Source organism: Camelus bactrianus, chromosome 8 (assembly GCF_048773025.1).
Source record: "Camelus bactrianus isolate YW-2024 breed Bactrian camel chromosome 8, ASM4877302v1, whole genome shotgun sequence".
NCBI lineage: Eukaryota > Metazoa > Chordata > Mammalia > Artiodactyla > Camelidae > Camelus > Camelus bactrianus.
The window spans coordinates 11,171,233-11,197,921 of NC_133546.1; the positions used below are offsets into that span (position 1 = coordinate 11,171,233).

General features: G+C 34.1%; 1 protein-coding gene across 12 annotated transcripts in view; it reads right to left on the reverse strand.

Annotated features, from left to right (window-relative positions):
- Nucleotides 1-26,689, reverse strand: part of SCAF8 (SR-related CTD associated factor 8) — a 196,520-nt gene that overhangs the window by 141,366 nt on the left and 28,465 nt on the right. For 11 of the 12 annotated variants that reach the window (XM_074368120.1, XM_074368124.1, XM_074368118.1 and 8 more), the window contains 8 exons: nt 23,959-24,042; nt 21,232-21,276; nt 11,265-11,426; nt 8,929-9,082; nt 7,897-8,027; nt 5,288-5,464; nt 4,558-4,637; nt 2,706-2,823 (listed from right to left, as the gene is read on the reverse strand). In XM_074368120.1, coding sequence (XP_074224221.1) covers nt 2,706-2,823; nt 4,558-4,637; nt 5,288-5,464; nt 7,897-8,027; nt 8,929-9,082; nt 11,265-11,426; nt 21,232-21,276; nt 23,959-24,042 — 951 coding nt within the window. The remainder of the gene's footprint in view (nt 1-2,705; nt 2,824-4,557; nt 4,638-5,287; nt 5,465-7,896; nt 8,028-8,928; nt 9,083-11,264; nt 11,427-21,231; nt 21,277-23,958; nt 24,043-26,689) is intronic. The other variant, XM_074368122.1, reaches the window with a different exon arrangement.

A 26,689-nucleotide genomic window follows, 5' to 3' on the forward strand; every position in this document is an offset into this window, starting at 1 on the left:
AAATCCACACATGTTATGCTCTGCCTAAAGCACTGTCCTGATTTTTGAGTCTAACAACGTTACAACATCAACCTCAGTATTCTGAAATGCAACCCGAGCCTCTTAATGTATCACCCATCTTAGGTTCTATCATGTTCAATTCTATTCTTCACACTATATTCTCCTCTATAAAAAAACAACCGAAGCAAAATAAGTTACATATTTCTGATATCCCACTGACAGCTCTTTATTATTAAGTGGTTGATTCTATCATCTTTTGACTCCTAACATTCTTTTAAAAGCCTTTTCATCAGTCTTATCATTTTTATCATTAGCGTTTCATTTTGAGTTGTAACTCCTGACATCTTTTTTTTTTTGGTGGGGGGAGGTAATTAGGTTTATTTATTTGTTTGATTTTTCAGTGGAGGTACTTGGGATTGAACCCAGGACCTCAGGCATGCCAGGCATGTGCTCTGCCATTTGAGCTATACCCTCCCCACCGTGACATCTTTTGAATATCCCGATAAAACAATTATCAAAATCATGAACTCCAACTTACTCAACACAACAGAAATCATTCCTCATGACATGATTGTTAGTCCCTTCACAATTGGACCATTCTCAGAAAGTGCTCCTGCTGCTTTCCATTGGTTTTCTATCGTTAGATAAGACCTCAACCCATATCCACGCGTGGTCAAGGCTGCAATGAACAGCGTGGCAAGAGCAATCCCAGTCTTTTCTCTAAGACACTATAGTAACTCTTAGGCAGCCACACTGAGCTTACTGCTAAAGGAGAATGCTTAATTTTTCTGCATATTTCATCCTATCTTAAATACACTAAAGGCAACTGGTTTGGTAGAGCCAATTACACAATTTATTAAATGTAATTGTTACTCTGTTGATACACACTTTCCAACTTTAAGTTTGGCATAGGTTTTAAATACTAATCACCTTATGCATTAGAAAAGTTGTTTTCTTCACTATTCCCTTTTCTTCATTGCTTATTTTGAGGAATTTTTTCTTCACTACTCCCTTTTTTCTTAGCTTTAAGAACGTCTATTCCTTTCAGAGAGATCTTATTACTGTACCTTCTAAAATTCTGAAAATGATGTATAAAGCAATCAACTTTTTTTTTTTTGGTTGATGAGAATCTTAAAACAAAATCACTCTCCAGTTTTCATTAGCTTTCACTTCAGTAACTTGGCGTTAATTAGAAGCTGGTCCAGAGTACTATTACCTCTACTGCTTCTGCTAACCCTTCTGAAATGCAACTAGAACAAAGACACGTTTCTAGCTGAACAAACCTGCTGTTGAAATAAATTCCCCCATTACAACTACCTCCTTCCTCTGTAACAGCTTTGTGGTTTCTTATTGTATCACTGACAACCTGTTTCTTTTCCTTAAGTCACAACTTGTGTTTTTCTCTAAACAACATCCCAATGTTCTTTACTGTGCTCTATCTTCAAGTTTCTAAATTCTCGGGCAGATATATTTTTATTTTCTTGACATAAAATAATATATCTACTCCAATTACTTATTATTAGAATTATTTCTTCAAAACAAGATACGGAATTCCATTCTCGTAATTTCAGGGACAAGTTCCAACACACAAATAACATCAATACCCATTTTATATTTACTACTTGCATTAAAGGACAAGTCCAGACCCCAGCCGTGTCTAAGGTTTGCTGTCCCTTCTAAAGTAGCTCTTCCCTCTTCCACATTCCCACAGTCCGTCACTTGCACCTCTTTCACAGAAACTCAGGTTCTGCCTCACGTTCGTACAGACATACGCACTCCATCAGAGAAGATGTTACCTGAGGCCAGATACTTCTCTGTTCCTCTTGGTAGGTATCATCTGACAATGAACTGCTCATACTTAAAAATATTTCTGGTATTGTATTAAATTCATTAGCACCAAAAAGGTTTGATGAGGAAGAAGTGTGAGTGGGAAGGAATTTCTGGAAATTCATGTTCTACACAGCCTTACATCCGTAAATATTTCTCATATAGAGAAAATAGGCTTTTTAATAGATTTAATCCCAGCCTAACAACAATCTGACATATTTTATCAACTTTAAGGTATGATTTTTCTTCACATTTTATCATCCCTGAAATTTAGACGAGTCTTACAACTCCATGGGATGCTATACATACCTCACAAGTGTTTAAAAGTTCTCAGCTACACGTAAAACAATGGTGGGGTCTGAAGACTGATGATATATGCATGATACTACTGGTGTACTTTAACATTAGATGTTTCCTTTCACTAAGTTTCAATTTCCTAGAGTATAAATGAGATTCAGAATGCCTATCTCATAAGCGTTAAATGTAATCAAGCCCAATAAGGTTCTTGCCACATACTAACAGCTAATTAAAGGTAGCACTCTATTTCGTTATCTTCACCATCAACAACAGCAACATCATGACCTTGCCTGACAGGGAACTGAGAAGAGAGGAAAGCTCTAAGTTGTAAATAGTGAAACACCATCTCTGTCTTCTGTTCTCTACTTCCAATATATAAAATTAATTTCTAAAATGTTCTCAGTGGATTCGTAAGTTGTCAGAACACATTTTGATTACAGAAAAAAAAAAAAAAGTAAAGGTCCTGAGAAGACTGATCTTCCTAGTAATAAGAAGGTGAAAAAAATAACCATAATTTAAAAAACCAAATGATAGAATATATATAGCAGTAACTCTAGAGACCACAAGAGGGGGTTATAAACCTTTTGAGGCTGTTGCTGTTCCAGGAGTTGCTGTCTGAGATGCTCAAGATTTTGCTGCTGTAGTTGTTCTGCTATCTGATGAAAAATGGAATTGTTCACAGATTCCGAAACATGAGAACTAAAAGGAAAAACAAGTGGATATACATTTTAAAATCTAATAAAGATAGTATGAAAATAACTGAATGTTCAAAAAGAACACCCCAAAATGCCAATTAAATGGAACATACTCTACTGTAATTTTTACTTTACAAATATTAACACAGAAAATACCTCAGAACATTAATATGTTAAAATTGAAATATACTATTCAATAGTGTTTCAATAGATAGTACATTAGAGATACTCTGATGAAGATCTGATATTACTGTCTCACACTATTAAATACATATAAATTAGTACTCTTCACATTAGAGCACTTTAAGAAAATCTCAAAACATTTATAAAAACGCTTGAAAGTATTCAAACATTGTCACTCTTTAACTCCTTCTTTAACTATGAGACAGTGGGGAAAATGGTCGATCCATCAGTACATGTGAAATCTACAATCAAAACTGATCATATAAAACTAATCTGCTTTCTTTAGAAAAGCATTCACATTATTAGGTATGTTAACAGAAACAGTGTTTAGATAAAAGGTAATAATAATTTAACTATACTCTGGGAAATTCACACCTGGAATACACCTGGAATTCTGGGTGCCACAAGGTAAGACATGAACAAAAAAGAGGGCATCCCATAGGGGGCAATCAGGATGGTGAGAAGTCTTGAAACAGTTGAAAAAAAGTGTACTTCATCTGGAGCAAATAAACCTAAGGGGAAGAATGATACCTATCTTCAAATACTGAATGGCTATGTCTCAAAAGATAATGGAGCAAATTTGTTTCCTTGCTTCAGAAAGCAAAACGGATCAATGTGTAGAAAACAAATCAAATAGAATTCAGTAACAAAAGATCATACAATATTAATAACTACTTAACTTCTTGTCATAGAAGGCATTAAAGCAATGGAGAAAAACCAGGACTATTAGGACTATCAAGACTATTAGAAGAGATTCTTAACATTGTTCAGGACATGCTACAAATGATCTCAAATGCTTCTTCTAACTTTATAATTCACAATCTAAAATACTAGTTTTTAATTTTTTCAAGTAGAGTATCATAAGCATATTATCTGCACTTTCATATATTATATAAATATATATTTAATATATTGCCACAATATAAAAAACTCATGACCTCTGAAAGAAGATTCCCAGAAGCTTTCCCACTCATCATCTCATTCCTATTCTCCCACCTTCCAACCCCTATTCTCCAAAAACCTCCTTCCCACTGGTCCTCTCATGAACCCACCCAGAACCTAGGGCTATGCAGAATTGTTTGGGGAGGGGAGGAATTGCTAATCTAAATAAAAACATACAACCCATTTCTTTAAAAACAAAACACCTACAACTCTTACTTTTTCCTTCTGATTAGTCTGATATACTCCCAGAATTTAGTGTACTTCCTAGAAGTGACCAGTGGCACTAAAAGCAAGCTTCTTTCCTATTATTTCAAATATACTTACAATTGAGTTAAATAATTTAAAAGTTTAATAGAGATACAGAAAATATCACTAGATTTATCAACACACCAATTTTCCAATAAAAAATTTTGATATATCCCAGCTGTTTTCAAATTTCCTTAGAAAGAGTCAATACAGGGAGGCAACAAGCAGCAATTCCACCATCCTTCCGATGTTAGCGGTCAAAAGCTCAACTCAAAGCAGACTAAGCAGCTCAGATGGCAACATCCTATCCAATGCTTATAAAGGTAAGAGAAAAAAGGATGGCTTTTAAGAAAAACATAACTCTTACAGTTGAGAAGTTGGAATTTCCTTTTTGGGTTCTTCACTATGCTCAGAATCTTCCCCAAAATCAAATCTATCCATCAACTTCTAGGTGGGGAAAAAAAAAAAAAAAAAAAAAAACAGAGAGAGAAAGAAACAAATGTAAAAGTGCTCCACACAAATAAAAGCTATGAATGCTATTCTGAAGGTCAATGACATCCCATTAATCATCTCTATCATTTAATATGTATATATTTCATCATTTTATGCTACACTATAAATTTTATTTGAGCAGATCTTTACTTTTCTTTAAAGCAGTTTGACAGACACTGCTTTATGAAGCAAAACAAATCATGACAAATTATGTAAAGAAGCTTTCCTGTGAACTTTCACATCCTTTACAGTTTTAAGTTTAGCACATTAAAATTATAGGGCAGACACCCTAATTAATATATTTGTAACATCCGTAAAAGAAATGAGAAATTTCAAAAAATAATAATATGCCTTAACAGTAAATACACAAGTTTACTGACCAGTTATCTCTAGCCAAAAGAATGTTTCAAGTGTAAATTATAAAATTACTGAATTTCGTTTGGAAATTTTAACCTTTTGTAAGATCTACATCTTACATGATACAGTGGATGTTAAATTATAAAATAGTTCTATGAAAAAATATAATTTACAGAATTAGAATCTATATGATAGTATAGAAAATTTAACTCTTCATACAAAACAGGTCCTGTTATCTTAATTTCTACCTTGTTAAAAGACACTCCCTGTTCCAAGGGATTAAGGGTGTTGGCTGCTGCAGCAGCTGCTGTGAGCTGTGCTGTGAGAGCCTGGAGCTGAACGACAAGACCAGCATCCAGGGCTTGCAGGATGGAAGGCTGAGGCTTCTGCTGCTGTATCTGTAAAGTCTGTATTAACTGCTGTAGCTGAAGGGTGGAAAAAAAAAATTAGTACAAACAGGGGTTGGGTTTTATCCATAAGAATGCCCATCCAAAACTTATAGTCAATAAAATTTATCACTCTACAGTCTGGAGATCAAGAAAAAATATATACTAACTCAAAACAATTTTTTTAAATTAAGATTTTACGTGTGTGTGCCATATATAATACAGCCTTTAATAAGTCTGTCTTGCTTCTGAAGTCAGAGAACTTTAAACAAAATAAAATGATCATACTATGATAAACAGATAAAGAACTCATCACAAACAGACTGATTTTTTTCACTAAGCTTTTCATCCCTTCTTCAATTAGCTCCTTAATCCCTGTAAAAAGGACAGGCACTTACAACAACTGCTTTTGCTCTCGTTCAGTTTTACCATCTGATAACATATTCCTGAAAACAGGAAAAAAAAAATCTGTCCCTTGGAGCAGTCTGAAACTAAGGAAATCAAAGGTGAACAGTGTCAAGAAGAGCTGAAAGAAATCTGTTCCCCCTGTTCACCCCTCTCTTAAAAATTAGAAATAGGAAAATCCTGAAGCTATTTCAGTTATGCAGACCCTACATACATTCTAGAAGTATTTAACACTTTCCTATTCAAGATCTAAACCCAAGTTAAATCGGAAACTTATCTGTTTAGAATAGAAAAATAAAAACAGCAAAGCTATTGCTGAGCAAGACATCTGCACCATCTAAGTACAGTTCAATTTACAGTGGGAGAAGGTACAAACAACATGCAAGATGACAGTAAACAAAATAATGTCATGCCTACCTAAAACAGCTGCATTAAGAAACAAACTAGTCTTTACCTTATCAGGTAAACATTTACAACAAACTACTAATGTCATAGTAAAGAAAATACAAAAAAAAAATGACAGTTGAGTTACTGCACTAGGAAGCTCAGAACAGGATGGATGAACAAAAGGAGGGAGGGAGAGGAGGGAAGAAGGAAGGAAGGAAATGTCACGTTTCTCCTTCACACATTTTAACTGCTCTCACTGACACCCCCTCTTTCCCCCCTTAGCACTGTTATTCTTTCAGTCACCCAGGTTCAAACCTCTAAAGGATCCTACTTTTTCCTCTACTCTAACTTCATATTTTATAGATTACTGTGTCTTCTTGACGCTTGATACTACTCTTCTGGAAAATCCATTCTCCTGTCAAAAGTATTTTTTAATGTATCTTTTAAAATGACATTTGCTTTATGAATTATTTCTAAAATATCATTATCACAAAAAATTAGTAATTCCATTAATTTAACCTAACATCCAATTTGGTTTCCTAACTGTCCCAAAAATGTAGAAACTCAATCCCATCTAAGACTATAAATGAACTGATTTTTACATTTTTAAAACCATTAGAATGGTTCCTTTTTTTTTTTTTTTTTTGAGATTTTCCTTTTAGAGAGTCCACAACCTTACAATTTTTTCACATATTCATTACTTTCTTTCCATTATCACTAGTACCAAAAGAAAAATACTCTGTATCTCTAGATTCTTCTCTCATCATTCAACTACTGTTCATATCATGTGACTTCAACATAAAAGTCTCTGGCAATTCCCTACTGCTTAGTATATGAAGCCTTTATTTCTCAGTCCACCATTTGTATCTTTTGAAACCCAGATCTCACACTTAGGTCTACCAATTCAACTCTGTCACTAATAATTTACATGCACAGTACATCTTATCCTCCAGACAACTTAATTCTAAAATATCTTGTCTATAACCAACACTGTTATGCCTCTATACATCATTCATCTATTCCACAAGAATATACTGAATACCTACCTATAACCTAGATACTGGAGATACTGCAGTGAACAAAACAGACAAAAATCCTTGCCCTTAAAGAGTATGCATTCCAGTAGGAAAAGACAGAACAAAGTAAATTATATAAGGTATTATAAGTGCTAAGGAAGGAAATAAGGCAGGTGCAGAGAAGAAGAACATAGAGGATAAAAGGCAGTTTCTCAAAGATGCCTTTTCTTGGCTATTCTACTTCTGACGTCTTCCCCCAAACCTAGTCACTCTACAGATTTACCCTACTTTAAGTCATATATCACTATTTAAATAACGTTTGTCTGTCTCCCCTAAGATAGAAAGATATCTTCTCCAAAGAAGGTCTCCCTGCCTTGCTACTGCAGTAACAATAGCACCTAATAATGTTCAGCATAAACTATGTGCTAAATCAGTATTTTCGTGTAGAATCAATAATTTATAAAGTAATCTTTAATGACATAAAAGTGTTCATAATGCCTTACTAAATGAAAAAAAAAAAAAAAGCAACTTACAGAGTACCATACATAGTGTGGTCATTTTTACAAAATAAACACATACTCTTTAGGTGGTACATAATGAAACAATACGTTAGGAAAATAATGAGTTATAAATCATTGCTAACAAAACAAAAAAGCTGCTCACCTGTTGGCCTTGAGGACTTTGTAAGATCTGAGCTACAGCTGCAAGTGTATCTGTATTTGTTATCTGAGATACCCACGGATCAGGTAAACCTTGAACCACATTGGCTGGAGTAACAGGTGTCACAGGAGTTCCTTTTAGAAAAGGCATCAAACCCACCCCAATAAATGTTAGTAAATAAATAAGACTTGAAAAGGTAGAGAGAGAGTTGTTCTGCCACTTTTATAAAATATGTAAAAATTTATATTAATGTAATTTTATTGTCTCTATTTTGAAAAACCACTACAGAATTAGGTAGGTTAAGGAAAAAAAACACCAAAAAGAGCTACCCATACTTGTTCTCAATTAGCTAAGCTCCTACTTTAAAAGAGCCTATAATACTTGGAAATCATTGAAAATCATTAAAAATCTTACTAAAGCAGAAAATTAAATGACATAAGGAAACAGTCAAAATGCAATCTTTGATGAAAAAATTATTAGTGTGTAAAACATAAAGCTATTTTTGTTCAAAAGTGTGTGTGTGTACACACACACCAAAAACTAAATATATATCAAAATGTTAACAAATGTAAGTCTTAGATAACAATAAAAAATTTCAAATATCATTTAACTACTTTCCTCAAAACCCCATAATTTTGAGATTATTGCAAAATTTTCTTGGTTCTATTGATTAAGTTTTTTCAGGGTTCTCTATAAGTATTAAGTACCCTCAATTTACTATGAATATCAAATTGATTTATATGCAAAGTTTAAAAGATTACAGAAAGTCTAAATCAGGAAAAAACTTAACTGACACACCAATTTCCCCAGCTGATTTATGTGTCTAGGGATTTAAAAAACTTAGCTATTTAATTTTCAGAAAAGAATTATACACAAATAATTTAATTTTATTCTTCCTTCAAATTACATTTCTTTTCATTTACCAGACGTTAGACAAATTCTCCTGCACTGTCAAATTGTTATTTCATATCTGAATAATCATCTGACACATACGAGTAGACCATTCCGAATATAATCTCTATCAGAGCAACATACCTGGGGTATTGCTCATAGCAGCAGTAGTACTGGCCAAAACAGGTGTGACGACTGGAGGAGGAATCCCTGCTGCCATATCCAAAAGAGGTTGGATAATCTCACTCTTAAATACATTATTCTTCTGCCATAAGTTTAATACCCTCACTATTTTACTCTGGAGGAAAAAAGAAAAAAAAGGTATTTTGATTTTTTTGCTTTCAGAACCTTAGCACAGTCGTTACATAGAGAGGCTACTTGGGCAGTGGATAGGAAGGATGGATTAAAATACTTCTATGGTACTTTCCATACCTGAAACTATGTTTCTATAATTTTGCATCTACTAACCTTATCTCACTTGGAAAATATGTTCATTTTGACGGAGATACAAGCTTATGAAAGGCGTATTTAGCAGAAAGAAGGCAGGAATGCCAACCAGGTTTCACCTTCTATGTGAGCTCTAATGAGATGGTTATAGTGTTAAGGATTTTAAGGCAGAATCAGGATTCATCTCAGCATTTACAGTTGATTTTTAACTTTCTCTTTAAAAACAGTAACTTTAAGACAAATTCCCTATCTTGTGTGACTTTTTTAAAAAATTTCATTTTAAAACTAATGACAAGAGAGGGTGTATCCTCACATAAGAATTTAACCAAATTTACTTTCTGTCACAACTATTCATAATATAAAAGCAGATTAGTTACTGACTACTGTAATGCTACTTAACTCCATTACCAGAACAATTTAAGTAACAGAGGCTAAATTTTAAGTATTAAAAAGAAACTTCTATTAAATTATCTATTTTATAACAGCAAAATAAGGAATTTTAAGAATACCTGGTTCATCTTCAAATCCTTTATAGTATTATATTGGCATATTTTCAAACTATATCCAAGCTAAACTAACATGCATATTTTCATATTTCTAATAAAGCGTAAAAAAGTTACACAAAGAATGCTTCACACTTTCTGATTTAACTATTTCTCCTAAGATGTGGGCACTGAGAAAGGGCCTAATATATTTTGGCTTTGTATTAAAAAATATTTCAGTTCCCAAAATACTCACCAAGTACTTCAAAAGTAGCCAGCATCTGATAAGTATCATCCTAGGTATCCACCAACAAACAAATAAAGCCTCTCTTTTACAGAATGAGATACCAGTTTCAACGTAATCTTTCCTACTATGGTTATTTAAAAGAAAAAAAAATCCCTATACCCTAAACTTTGTTAGAAATGAGAAACATTATTATTAGGAAGTCTACAAATTCCAGACTGATTTGTTCATTGTAACTGACAGAAATCCAAGTCCAAACTAGTGAAATTTCTAAATCAAACGGTTTAAGTTACTTCAAAACATGTTTATATAAAATTTCAAATGCGTTATTTTAGGTGGGATTTTAAGGCATCTATTTTAAGACTCAATTATGATACGTCACTTAAAAATCAGAAGTATTCTTTCTGCCTGCATAGAATTATCGAAGCACCTAAGCTAATTAAAAGAAAAAACCTGTCTCAAGAAGCAAATCCAACACGTTTACAAAGAATGAGACAATAATAAATTTATCTCCATATCCATCCATCACATGAGACTTCTTTTCTGATTCAGCTATGTAATAGTTATTAAAAATAAAAACTACTTAATCTTCTTGCACTTGAGAGGATGTAAAAGATTTGTGGTGAGCTTTTAAGTTTTGTGGCTCTTCCTTAGAATGACAGTCTTAACCTATTCTTCCTTTTTCCTATTAATCAACATTGCAATCAACTGTCAGAAAAAGGACACTAAATTTCCAAATCAGCATCCTAGATACATAAGCTTCTAATAACTTTGAGCACATATGAGATAACGAATCCCTTTTTATTCTCCCTCAGGGCCCAAAGCTTCTGTTTTACACGGTATAGAATACTTATCCATTCAGATCCAGCAGACCTAGCAGTGTTGCTTCTAGCACTAAGAAAATTCCACCATAACAAAGGAACTTGGAAATGCAGTTAATTATTTTATACTAATTGCTTGGTAATTCATTTTTTACAGACACTAAATAGATAAATATCAGCTCAAGTCGAAAAATCAAAATTCTGAGTTGTTTTGTGTGTAAATAAACAAGCTTTTAGTATAATTCCAAAAGCTTATTAGAGCCACTTTCTTTAACACCAGTTGCTTCAATAAATCAAGCAGCAGCAAAATGAACTACATCTTTCCACTCTGTTTAAGAAAGGAACATGAATAGTACACTAACTAAATATTCAAATTCAGAATAACTAAGAGTAAATGATAACACAATAACAAGATAATCTGAAGAGTCTCATTAAGACCAAAAGGGTAATTATTGCAATGACTTAAAAAAAAAAAAAGCAACATACCTTGTCATCTCCAGGGCAACGATATAAATTCTGGAAGGTGCTAATGATGTTATTACTAAACCTGGGTGCAAACACATCCTTTTCTTGACCAAACTGATGTCGAGATTGTCGTACAATGGAGTCAATAACATAAAGCCCAGGTACCTTGTATTCTGGTTTACACTGATGAAAAAAAGAAGAGTGGGAAGGAAGCAAATAAGAAGGTTAAAATTCTTGACAGACGAATGTCACCTTAAGTGCTATATACAAGCCCCCAAACATTGCTCACGATAAGGTAATGAACATCCAGCACATCCATTGTGCTGGGTACTGCACAATCTGTCTCTGTAAATAGCATTTGAAAGAATTTACTCTGGCTACTTCTACACATTCAGTTCAACTGCCAATGACCTCAGTTCCAAAACAGTACTGCATAACTAGCTTGAACAACAAAAAACAAAAAAGGTACTGTTATAACAGAAAAATTGTTTAATAATGTTGAAAAGCTACATAGAAGGAAAAGCAAATTCAGGAAAAAATTTGGTAAAAGCATTGCCAACATGCCTTAGACTTCATCTGAAACATATAACAAAAGGATTTTCGTACTAATGAAGGAACAAATCAAATGGCAAATTATAACCTTCTAAACATACTGAACCCAAAGTTTCAAAACTTTTCTCAAATATCACACCTACACTAAAGACACTATCATTATGATTCTAGGAATCTATCCTATGAAGACATTTTTTAGCTACTCCATTGATCAATGTTTCTCAACCTTCTTATCTATTAGAAGAACATGAAAGTCTCCTACTTTCCTGAGCACAATCAAGAGTCCTTATCAAGCTCACTGCTTCCATTTTTTCCATACCCAGAAGCATACAAAAACCTGCCTCCCAAACATACATTGATTAAAATGGAATGATGGTTGCAAAAAGTAGGTTCAAATTTTGGGTGTAATTAGTCAATTATTTCACCCAAAGTAATTTCATGGAAATCATATATGGCACTAAATCAAAACTGCACTCTTGAAAAACTTCTTGGAAACCCAAAGACCAATGAGAAAAGGATCCTCAATCCACCTCCAACACACACACATGCTTCTAAACAGGATTTTCAGCCAAGACAACGAGTAAGTTCATTCTGCAAAAAGACAAGATGTTCCTTCAAATCCTTCTGAAGAACCTTCTCCTTAAAGTCATTATTAGGAAAATAATGACACCTTTAGTATCAATTCACAAGGATCTATTGCAAGGTGCTGACTGTTCAGTGCTTGAAATATTTTTAAAAAGAACAAGCAAGATTAAACAAATGGAACCTAATTAAACTTACAAGCTTCTTTTACAGCAAAGGAAACCATAAGTAGAACAAAATGACAACCTACAGAATGGGAGAAAATTTTTGCAAACGATGAAACCGACAAAGGCTTGATCTCCAGAATATGTAAGCAGCTCATATGACTTAGTAAGAAAAAAACAAACAACCCAATCCAAAAATGAGCATAAGACCTAAATAAGGAATTCTCCAAGGAAGAAATACAAATGATCCTCAGGCACATGAAGAAATACTCAGTATCACTAATTATCAGAGAAATGCAAATCAAAACTACAATGAGGTATCACCTCACACCAGTCAGAATGGCCATCATTCAAAAATCCACAAATGACAAATGCTGGAGAGGCTGTGGAGAAAGGGGAACCCTCCTACACTGCTGGTGGGAATGCAGTTTGGTGCAGCCACTGTGGAAAACAGTATGGATATTACTCAAAAGACTAGGAATAGACTTACCATATGACCCAGGAATCCCGCTCCTGGGCATATATCCAGAAGGAACTCTACTTCAAAATGACACCTGCACCCCAATGTTCATAACAGCACTATTTACAATAGCCAAGACATGGAGACAGCTTAAATGTCCATCCACAGATGACTGGATAAAGAAGCTGTGGTATATTTATACAATGGAATACTATTCAGCCATAAAAACCGACAACATAACACCATTTGCAGCAACATGGATGTCCCTGGAGAATGTCATTCTAAGTGATGTAAGCCAGAAAGAGAAAGAAAAATACCATATAAGATTGCTCATATAGGTGGAATCTAAAAAAAAAAAAAAAAGAAACAACAAAAAAAAAAACATAAATACAAAACAGAAACAGACTCACAGACATAGAATACAAACTTGTGGTTGCCAAGGGGGCAAGAGTGGGAAAGGACAGACTGGGATTTCAAAATTTGTAGATACTGACAGGCATATGCAGAAAAGATAAAACAAGATTATACTGTATAGCACAGGGAAATATATACAAGATCTTGTGGTAGCTCACAGCAAAAATAAAATGTGACAATGAATATATGTATGTTCATGTATAACTGAAAAATTGTGCTCTACACTAGAATTTGACACAACATTATAAAATGACTATAACTCAATAAAAAAGTTTAAAAAAATTAGTGAAAAGCAGGACATCTCTTTATTAAAAATCATCTATTCCCCAATGCCAAAAACATAGATAAAATAATCTTATATATAGTTTTATTTTATAAAAATGATTATATTGAGAGTAAGGCAGAAAAGAACTTATAAGTTGCTGGTAAGAGTTTTTTAAATTAACACTGAATGGTAAGTAACAGAAGCAATTAATGCAGTGAGTTTTTTTTTTTTAAACAAATATACCCTTTTCTTTGATTTATAACAAAAACTCTGGTTATAAACTCACAATACAGAAGAATCATGAGTACACAACACAATAAATGGGCCTTTCTGGCCAACTATGAAGATTCCAAAGCTTCAAAAATACATTAGCAGTTTTAATATTAAGCTATAAAGACTAAGGAAAAAAATTCTTCCACAGTATCTTTGGAAACACTATTAAGATATTGTGGGACAGAATTTCCTTCACTGATAGACTATGTTTGCCACATAAAATGGCAAAAAAAAAAAAAAATTAAGTGTGGTTTAAATGTTGTAGTTGTTTTAAAATAACAATATTTGGTCAATTTGGCTAAATCACCAACTAGAAAATCAAGAGACGAATTAAGACAAAAATCTGAAATGTTTTTTAAATCTTTTTAACTTCTACCAGCAGTGAAAATACAAGCATTCCTAATACTCTCCAACGTCATGAAGTATGTTTTACACTTTGAATAACAATTGTGGCTGTACAAACCACTGAAGGATACTGACCGTAGCATGTAAGAGAAAAGAGCTGTCTCAGGATAGTTTTATACCTAATACCAAATGAATTCTCATAGTTAACATGTAGATCGCCATGTCACCCAAATCTGGGTGACAGTTGTGTTTCCTCGGGGGAACCCGATGCACAGTGGGCAATCAACATGTTAACACTGCATGGTTCCAACAGAAGGAGGGGAAAAGGAACCACTGTGAGACAGCCAGAGCATTCACTTCTTCACAAGGTGTTCAGGAGAAAGTTTTTAACCAGAGCCTAACTTGCTGCGGTTTTATCAGAGCTTAACTGACCTGGGGGAAGAGAAATATTCAAGTCCAGCCCACTCCAGCCATCCTGTCCTACTGAAGAGGAGACGGAGAGAGGGAGAGAGAGAGAGAGAGAGAGAGAGAGAGAGAGACAGACAGACAGACAGACAGACAGACACCCACGGGAAGTTCAGAGTCTACAGGTACAGGCTCTGTAAAAAACCTACAACTAACATCATACCTGATGGTGACAAACTAGTTTTCCTACTAAGATCAGGAACAAGGTATGGGTGATCCCTCTCACCACTGCTTTTCAACATCATACTCAAAGCTCTGGCTAATGCAATAAGACAAGAAAAGGAAATGAAAGGTATATAAACTGGGAAGGAAGGTTCAATACAAACTGAACATGTATTTACACTTTAACTTGAGCCCGTAAGATCTTTACTGTTAACTTTGAGCCAATCTTTGAACATAGCATTCCTTAAGGAAGTAACATTTCAATACGTAAGTTAGAGATACTACTACAAAACAAGTGAAAAGATCAAGTGGCATTTTCTTTTAGATGGCAAACACTACTTTTATGTCATTTTCAAGACTTCTGATGATTCAAGTTTTCCAAGAAGTGTAGAACCTGAGAAATTCCACAACAGCAATTCTAGTTCCATAACACTTAAGCCAAGGAGGATAATGGGGAATCACAAACTCCTCTCCTCCTTCACACTCAAGAGGGTCTTGGTCACATCAATAAAAAAGCAAGAGATGGAAAGTGATTTTATTTTTCACTGACATGGAGTGTCACTGCACAACTATGAGAGAAGGGAGATGATGAGCAAGAAAAAAATATCATACCAGTTCCTGATAAAACAAAGCTAAATAAATCCAAATTTAATTCACAGCTTAGTCAAGTATCTGAGGTTCAACTTGATGTGATAATACTGACTCTGAAGAAAAGTAACAATAGCTATAAAGCAACATAATATTTTTTAGTTGGTAATAGGATGTATTTTGTTCTTTGGACTACAGAAATTCATTCTATTTGATGAGTCCTTAGGAGTCTAAAAATCACCTTGAGAAACAAGTTTTAATGCTGGTTGGAATTTAACTTCTTGAGTAAAAGCAATTTACTAAAATCTTTTAAAAACAACCTTTAGGACTCATTAAGTTAGAAAAATCTTAGTATAATGATACCAAGCATTGGTAAAGATGGGAGCAACACAAACTCATACACTGGTAATGGGAGTGTGAATTACTACAATCATTATAAAACTATTTTGGAGTTATGTAACCAAGTTGAAGAAATGCATAGTCTACAACCCAGCAATTCCATTCTCACAGAAATGCAAGCTGCACCAGGATACATAAGTAAGGATGTCCCCAGCAGTACTGTTCATAATTTCAAAAACTAGAAAACACAACATACACATACAATGTCTGTTAAGAGAATATATATGCTGCAGTTTATTCACATAATGGAATATACACAGTAATAAAAAAAAAAAGCAAATACTGTGATAGACAACAGAAATGAATCCTAAACAGATGATTTTTTTTAAGTACACAACAGAATACGTACTATAGGGTTCCAGCTATATAAAATTAAAAAGCAGGTTCAAGTGCTTTAAGAATTCAGCCTTGAGCAATACTATAATGCCAAGCAAGGATGTGACTAACATAAAAGCCAGGCTGTTTACTTGGAAAGGGATATCATCAGGAAGAGGCATTTGGGGATTTAGAAGGTTTAGTCAAAGTTCTATTTCTTAAAGTGAATGGTAGTTATATAGTTCTCCCCTTTATAAAAATGTAGCTATACATACTGTATTTCTGCACTTTTCTGTATATGTGTATATATACATCATAATGCAAAGAAGCACTTATATAAATATCCTTAACTTCTTTAATAAAATACAACAAGCAAAACTTTTTCTTAATGATTAACGACTAATACAAGCTTAAGACACATTTGAAATACAAATTAAAGGACTCTGGGGTAAAGAATTGATCTAAAACATCCCAGGGCAGAGGAATTTTTAAAGTACCTAAGGAAAGAATTTGGAAATGTATTCCTTTAAACTATCTGTTTCCAAAGCACACAAATCTTTGTGCACTCCGCCCCCAAAGGTAAAAATGTACCCATGATAAAGGTCCACAATTACAAGATACTGCAATCTATGTGAAGGTGTGGTGTGTGTAAACAAGTTAGCAGAAGTAAGTAAATCTAACAACTATCTTTTAATATGGATCCCTGCCTCCGGGAAAATATAAAAGGGCAGAAGCATTAATGTACCAACCTTAAAGAAGGTAATCATGTATTTTGATTTCTTAAAAAAAGAAAAATACACACACACACACACACACACACATATTTATCTCCACTGCAAAAAACAAACAAACAAACAAAACACAAGCATCTACAACGTGCATAAAACTACCATATTAAGTATCTGGAAAACCCAAAACTTTCATTACGGTAGCCCCTAGATGACTTAGTACAGATTTTTTCACATATTATTCACTGAGTACATGTTTGTTACTTGAAAATGACTATACAAATTCCCTGCCATCACTGATATAACAACACAGTGGGGAATTTACAGAAGGTAATCATAACCAAAAGCTTATAAATTAAGGCAGCAGTAGTTCATTTACCAACCATTATTAGAGCCTAGAAAGATAAAATTTTTGCTGACCTTATGGTAACTAAGAGTAGCCATAGTGTCACACAGTGTATTTGACTAAAACACAGTACCCAGACTGTGTCAAAATAAATAGTTCTGAGTTATAATATTCAATCCTATTCCAAACCTAGTGGACAGATTTGTTTGTAGTACTCACGCAAAAAGATCGAAGATTTCATATGGACAAAAGTAGTAGACCAAATTCTATGTATTTTTTGGAAAAGAGCTGAGTAATTTAGCCTTTGCATTTCAAACTAGCAAATAACAACAGAATGATTAGTCATGGATGGTAGAAAAGTCACCAAACTTAAGGTCTCTGACTCTGAATAAAATTTCTTGCCTTTATGGTTAAGGATGGTAATTTATAATGCAAATATACAGAGTGTGAGACAGAGCTGATCCAAACAGTTATAAAACTTCACTTACACAATCTCCTAACAACTGTTTGCATCTTTGGTCTTTGCCTATTTCATAAAGGTAAGACATCATCAGCACAGGATTGACTTTTGGCAAAGTTAACTAGGATAACAGAAGCTAGAGACCAGAATATGCTTTAAAGCAGTTTCCCTAGCCTACAGGAAATCATCTTATATTGTTAATTTATTCTATCCGTTTTTCACCATCATTCATCACTCTGTATGTCAATCTATCATGGCTAAAACAGAATCACAGAGAACATATTATCAAACAGCAGCCACACTTCCCCCTTTCTTGAATTACTTTTTAATGGTGGGTGAAGGAAAGTACACTCAGCCGTCAGTATCAAGTTCTAAATCTGCAAATTCAACCAACCACTGATGGAAAATATTAAAAAAAAATTCCAGAAAGTTCCAAAATGCAAAACTTGAATTTGCGATGTACAGGCAACTACTTACACAGCATTTATATTCTACTGGTCACTGTAAGTAATCAAGAGATGATTTAAAGCATACAGGAAAATGTGTGTAGGGTATACACTATACCATAATTATGGGCATGATGAATGAGCTTTCTCACAATCTATTAAAATAATGTTTTCTACTATAAACAACACCCTAATTCACTTTTACAAACTGGGTTCCAGGAATCAATGCCTCTGTGCAAGCGCCTCAGGGGCTACGGGCAAACAAAGTAGGCCAAGTGGGTGGCAGGTGCCCCACCTCAACCACTGCTGCTCCACTTTTGTGCTTTATGTCTTCCCAGCACTCCAATATTAAAGTTCCAGTGAAAATAGTAAGGAGAGGGAAAAAGAGGTTTCACCTGCTTTAACAAATATACATTCAATCTGGAACCTTACCCAAACCAGGAAGCTCTGTTCTGCAAAAGACCCTGTGCTAACAGAATACTGGCAAAAAAACAAAACAAACAAACAAAAATCTGCAAACCACATGTCCAACAAAGGACTTACATCTAGACTATATGAACCCCCAAAACTCAACAGCAGAAAAATAAACCATCCAATTAAAAAAATGAGCAAAATATATGAAAAGACAATTCACTGAAAATGGCAAACACGTGTGTGAAAATATGTTCAACATCATTAGCCATTAGGTCAGTGCAAATTAAGACCATAATGAGATATCACTACACATGTATCCGAATGGCTAAAACAAAAAATACTGGTAACACCAAATGATGGCAAGAATGTGGAAACTGGATTATCACACACGGCTGGTGGGAATGTAAAATGGTATGGCCATTCTGGAAGAGTTTGGCAGTTTCTTATAAAATAGAACACACACTTACTACTCCAAAAAGATTAGAACTTACATTCACATAAAAATCTGTACACGAATACTTTCAGCAGCTTTATTCATAATAGCCCCCAAAATGGAAAGCACCCAGATGATCTTCAATGGGTGAACAGTTAAACAAACTGTGGTACATCCATACCATGGAATACTATTCAGAAATAAAAAGTAACTACTAGATACAAGCACTAATTTGGATGGATCTCAAGGAAATTATAGTGAGTAAATCAAGCCAATTTCAAAAGGCCACATTTACATAACATTCTTGAAGTGGCAAAATTACAGAGATCAGATTAGTGGGTGCCAGGAAGTAGGGATGGGGGGAGGTGGAGAGTTGAGTGTGGCTACACATTGTGGAAACAAGATGATCCTTGTGGTGATGGAACTGGTTCTGTACCTTGACTATGGTGGTGGTCATATGAATCAACATGTGATTAAATTACACAGAACTAAACACACATATACACAAATAAGTGCATGTAAAACTGCTAAAAATCTGGGTGGAGTCTATCAATGTCCTGGTTGATACTTTACTAGTTATATAAGATGCTACCATTGGGGGAAACTTGGTGAAGAATACATGGGCTCTTTCAGTATTATTATAATCTACATGTGAACCCACAAGTGTCCCAAAACAGAAAGTTTAATTTAAAAAATACATATAAAATTTTAATTTACCATTACACTGATCCATTGCTGAATCTCTGACTTGGGGGTTGGGGCAAATCATTTAAATTGTTCTCCAGACATTGACTTGCTTCTTCAGACTGACTCTACAATTATCTCACGGTGGAAATAATTTTGCTCATCCAAGGTCTCCCTGAGATTCTGAAATATCTTATTAAAAGTACCCCTGCCCCAAATCAAATCAGTCAAAAAACATTTATCCCTAAATTCATGTTTATTCTTTAAACTCAACTACTAAAATTGTAGTTTCTGAACTAACAGCAGACATCTAGGAACCAGAGAAAAGCAGAATTAATTGCAGGCAGGCTCTCCCCACACTTAGGCAATCAAAATCTGTATTTCAACAAGATCCCGAGCTAATTTCCATGTACAAAGAGTTTAAAAAGCACTGCTTAGACAAAGATTTCTAAAAGCTTTAGAAGAAAGTTTCTAGTCACTATTTTTATAGTTGGATTTACCTAAAACACGCAGCATACTTGTCATTTTACCCCATGCCTTTAGCCTCAATCTACTAGTTGTTCATCTCTAAATGTTTTACCAATACTTTCAGTTTTGAGAAAACAAGACTCTAAGAGAAAAAAGCTAAATCACATAAACATTAACTGATTTATTCCAGATTACCTAGCTAGTTTAGTGACACAGTAAAATCACTTTGATCCATACACCCTCCTCCAGTCAACTATTTTCATTCAAGAAACACACTGCAACCTTGCTGAGTCCTTACTGCCATTTACCTCTGATTCTCAAACTGGTTCTGCTTACACCCAGGCACATGAATTACGTAGGGAGAATACAAACCTAAATTCAATTACAGATTTCCTATGGTATCATTTTACAAGTTACAAGTCTTATGTACTCCTGCCCAAAACACACGGCACAAATACGGCACTATCACAAAGAAGGGGCAAAGAAATATAATTCTAATTATCTCAGACCCTGGTTACAAAAAACATCACTACTAAATGTATGCAAGACAGCTGTTTTAAACTTCATCTCCCTCTGCTTACCCTGGAAAATGGAACTTCAGGTCTATATAAAAGATGTAGAGATGTATAATATCCTAATGGATGAGACAAAATCAATCAGCAGAAGAGAAGAAGCTAGTAGACAACATTTTACTACACCTTATCTAAAGGAAGACTGCACACTCTCTAGGCATTCAACTTGAAATGACAATTTCTTTAAAGGCTATAAAAAATAATTAAGTTTATAATTTCATTAAAAATCAATCATATTGACACATTTTCTTCAAGGGACAGATGCTCACTATAGCAATGCTAATTAACAAAAACATCTATCTGAAAAGTTAGAAATTAAAACAAATGGAATCACTTTTGAACAGTCCACCAAAACAATTTAAACTTGGGTGTTTGATTTAAAAGAGAATAGCACTAGGCATTAATCTATAATTATACTACATTTAGCATATACATAGAGATTTATATACTTACTTTCTGAATGAATTTCTCAACACTCTGTACCACATGCTTATAAAACTAAAAGAAAAAAAAAAGAAATGTGGTTTTACATGTTTGATTAGCATTTTCCTAGTTTAACATAGCTTCAAATTGCCATCTAAGCAATGAATTTTAATCAAGAATCTTGAGATAAACATATATATAAAACATAAACAAACATAACTATAAACAACAAGCTGTGATTAGTAAAGGCATTCCTAAAGTAGGTATATGGTGAGTAGAGCCAAAGTGTGTTATGTCAACACAGATACAGAAGAACTCTATCACAGTCTTTATGAAAGCAAACTTTCAGAAAACGTTAGGCTAACAGCAAAATACTGGTTGTAAGGCACGGGCAGATGTACATTCTTCCTTCCCAGAAGGAAAAGTACAGATTTCCTGTAGCATCGTTTTATCAGCTAAATTAGGGTAGTACTAGGAAAATTAAATAACTGTCAACAAATAGCATTAATAAACATATGCAACGGAGTTGTTTTCAACTTTATTGTCTTCTTTTGCTTCTCCTGGAAAATGGAACAGCAAGTGCATGTAACAAAATAGAGAGATGTATAATATTCTAATGGATCAGCCAAAATGAATCAGCAGAAGTGAGCACAATAAATTAAAAATCAGAAGGGGCTACTAACAATTACGAGAAAACTTAGATTTATGTTTTATGAAACAACACTATGAAAAAAATTGAAAATGAATAAAAAGGAAATTACAGATTAAACAAAAAGTATCTAGAATTTGTACTGAATAAATTTCAATACCTCAATGGCTACTGAATAATTAGCATAATTTATTGAAAAACTAGTTTGAATTCTGCTTCTATTTATATTTCTGATTCCATGAAATATGCCTTTAAGAGACATCCTCTTAGACTGAAGAGACACAAGAACATTCAACTGAACTGCAGTATGAAATCCATTATAAAGTCCAAAAATGAAGGAAAATCTCACTACTCTCATTCACCAAATCAAAATCCACAATAAAATTTCCTTACTACAAAGTTAATAGTTTACTCAACAGTTTAAGTTACTTAAGTAAGAAAAGGTAAAACAACTACTTAAAAGTTATTAGGTACTTCACAGGTAACTAAACATTTAAAATCAATATACAAAATATTAATTACACAGAGTGAGTTTTATTAAATAATTCTTTTGGAAAACACCTTGGCAGTGCTTCTTGTTTCCAGTTACTTTATGTACTATATGTAATTCAGAGTAAAACAGCTTACTAAACGTTAATTCAAAGCTTCCCATTTCACACAGGCCTTCTCCTAATAGGTCACCAGTGAGGTTTTGCTGACAGTGTGCAATGGTAACAAGCACCCGTCAGAATAATCACATCTCTATGATAAAAAGCCAACAACTTACCTTAACATGAAACATAGTATCATCCAAATCTGATTTGAAAGGCAGTTCAAATATCAATTTATTTGATCTCTCAGGATCATGATCATCAAAATCAGATCACAATGTAGAACAGTATAGATAAAGAAAACACAGAGACTAACATTCTGTATCAAGCCTATCAGACACACTGAAAAATCACTTCTTCAAAGAATTTTCTAGCTTAAGTGTGTGTACTTTCACTGTCCTTGTCTCTTGTTTAATTTGCTGCATATGAATACAGGGATTTGAATTATACTACTATTATATACTAATTACAAGTTTGAAAACTAAGTTTTGGCCATTAGAACACTGCAAAATCAACTAAATTTTCTCCTAGTGGTGATTCTCTGTAAAGAAGTATTTGTTAAATCTAAAAGATAATGCTGTTATTCAAAGACAACTTATTTCAATAATGGTGTTTTTGATTACGGCTGATGTTCTTACTCAGTAGGAAAATATCACCAAATATCTATAGGTTAATACCTACTTAATTAAAAATAAGCACTCACTCATTCTCAATTTTAAAAACCCTCCTACAGAAGGAAGGCTTAATTCTGGGGATGAGAACGTCTTGGAGAGGTGTCTAAGGCTGAGCTACAAAAGGTCCTCAAAGTCAGAAAATTTTATGCAAAATTCTGTGCATATGTGTATTTCTCTAGAGATGGTCTAAGAAGTATCTGTAAGTCAACAAAGGTTCAAAACCACTGTTATCATGGCCCTTCCCACAATTTAAATCTCTTATGTGCAATGAAGCCCAATTATTTTCCACAATGGCTCATTTTCAAATCTACAAAACAATCAATAAGAAAAAAGATCAATACATTAATTTTTATTTAGTTTTTTGTTTGTTTTCTTTGAGGGGGGAGGTAATTAGGTAGATTGGTTGGTTGGCTGATTTAATGGAGGTACTGGGGATTGAACCCAGGACCTTGTACCTGCTAAGCAGGCACTCTATCACTGAGCTATACCCTCCCCCCTCATTAATTTTTATTTAGAAACCTTTTCCTTAACTCGTATTTCAAGATTCTATAGTCAGTGTGACAAATAATAGTGTTAAACACATTGTCCACAATGTGGCTATATTTAAAATCTTACCTAAGGAAAAATGCTTGCTTCAAAATTTATGGAAGAGTATTTATCAAAACATTGTGTTTATCTCTAGGTGTGAGAGTGTGCAGGTGATAGATTTTCCTTTTTGTATTCTTCCCCTTGAACATGCACTAACTCTGTAAAGAGGAAAATATATAATCTAAAAATCATCCCTCCTCCAAAATATTAGTGCAGTATTTTCTTTTGAAAACACAGAGTAAAATTTGTTACTCACCTTAATAGCTTTAATGGCTGCCTTAGTAATTTGGGTCATTTTTGCTTTAGAAATGGGTGGCTTGTAGTCATTCAGGGAATATAACTGATGAAAAAGAAGAACAAATTTTAAACACTGCAAACAAAACTAATTGTCTCTAAGCAATTATATAAAATTACCAAATATTTGTTTTTATATCCTCAATGAAATTAAAGTTCTCCTTTTCTTTTAAAAATCAAGTTCGACATCATTAGTTCCCAAACTTGCACACAAAAAACTCATTTAAAGGTGGAAGCCACCCAAATGTCCATCAGCTGAGGAATGGATAAACAAAATGTATTCTACCCTTACAATGAAATAATAGCCATGAAAATGGAATGAAGTGCTGATACCTGCATGCTACAACATGGATGAAGCTTGAAAACATGCTAAGTTTAAAGAGCTATTTTAAAAAGACCACATGTTATAGGACTGCATGTATATGAAATGTCTAGAAAAGGCGAATTTATTGGTGACTGTCTATAGTTGGGGGAGTTGGGCAGAAATGAGGAGTGACAATTAATGAGTACAGCATTTCTTTTTGGGGTAATGAAAATATTCTAAAATTTACTGTGATGATGACTGCACAACTGTACTAAAAACTACTGAATTATACACTTTAAATTGGTTAACTGCATAGTATGTGAATTATACTTCAATATAGCTGCTTTTAGAAACCAACAGATCTAACAGTTAGCAATGACCCCACCCCACAAATTTTGTTTTGAAATTTCTCATATAAGCAAAGGATAATAATACTGCTATAGAGAGAGAACTGTTAAAGATAAGGTGGAGGAATTAGGCAAAAAACAATAAGTAAGGTTAAATGAATACTGATGAAAACTGGCACTAACTGATGCTAGGATTTTAACTACAGTGCTATAAGACATTAACTACAAGACTGGAAACTAAACTTTGGCCATTAGAACACTGCAAAAATAACCTGAACAGATTTTAAAAGCAACTCAAACAGCATTAGTTGGTTAATTAACTAAGAAGTCCTCTACAGCTTTTGCTCCAGCACCCTTTTAACCTACCCATCATTGAATTCTATTGATTTTGGCCCAGTTTTCCGCGTATTTGTCTCCTCTTCTTCCTCCAACCACTACCATGATTTAAGTTCAAATTAGCTTCATTTTTTCACATAGAGATGGCATGTCTGTCTTTTCAAACACTAATCTGATCAGGTGACTGATACTCATCCACTTCCTCTACCACCTTAAAAAAGTTCAATGACTTCCCACTCTTTGGAGATAGACAAAAATCTATATATGGCCCTTGCCTGGTCTAATTTCTGTCTACCTTTCCAGCCTCATCTCATACCATCCTCCCCTCCCCAGCTCTCTGCTCTAGGTACAATGGTCTTTTTTCAGTTCCCTGCCACAGAGCCTTTAAAAATGGGCTTGTTCCCTCTATTTGGAATAGAACCAGGGCCTCCCTACTAGTTAATGAATACTCATTTGTCTCAGTTAAAGCATCACTTAATGAGGAAAGCCTTTCCTACATCTCCACAACCAGAGCAATATCTCTTTTTTTGTACTCATTGTATTGTCATTCACCTTTGAAGCGTGTGTCACAGTAATCTGACACTTAGTTGTATGATTATTTAACTAATACTTGATTTTTAGAAGGCCTGTCCCAAAGGATGACTGACATCCACAAGACAAAGAATATAAATATGATCCTTTAATACAGTTTAAGTAGTAAGAGGTTAACTGTACACCAAGAGCTGCCCAAGCTAAAATCAACCATGGCAGAAGTATAAGCATCTTCCCCTTTAAGCTCCCAGAGGTGCCCACTTGATGATACTGCCTGACTGGGGTTAAGATTCCATTAGATCCTTTAAGAAGCTACCTGTCAAACCCACAGGGAATTTTAGAATACCTGTGGCCTCAATTCCTACCTGTCTGTTTTAAAAAAAATCTAACTGTAAGCCATTCTACTAACCATGTGCAAAATAGCATCAACACATTCTACAGTGTTTACAGCAAGCTGTGTAAAGCAAATGTCAATTTCCTAGAATTTCTCAGCAGGCCCAGACTGCAGCCCATCTGAGCTCCAGTCCTGCCCTCTCCCACCAGAGAATCAGTTCTAAGAACGGAAGCCCTGCCCTTTCTGTTTAGACTTAGTCCAAACTGGATCCTCAGTGTCTGGCAGGGAATAGGAATTTGTTAATAAATTAAAATAGAACAAATATATATAAGACACAGCATTGTACAAACTTTGCATAAAAAGACCTGGATTTGAATTCCAACTATGTCACCTTATTAAAAGCTGCTAAACCTCCGAATCTGAGTTTTCTCATTTACAAAATAGAAACAATATTCGTTTCACAGAAACATTTCATATGCTTTCAGAATACACTAAAGTCACTCAACAGGGCTGGCTATTATTTGAAATTAAAATCCTTCTCTTTGGTAGGCATTCTCCATTTAAATGAATAACATTAAGTATCCATCAGATATTTATTCACTCAGGTACCAAAAGGTACACTCCATAGTAATTTATATTACTAGGGCAATGAAGATGCATCATGTTCTTCCAGTGGTTGACAATACACTACTTCTTTCATTTTGTAAAGTGGTAAATCCCTAAAGTTTCAATCAAGCACTAGCCCACATTCTCGCAGACCAAAAGCTTTGCTTTCTTTCTTTCCCCCACCTTTTTTTAGGGGAGGAGAGTGTTGGAGGGAGGTGAGGTGGGGAGAATGAGG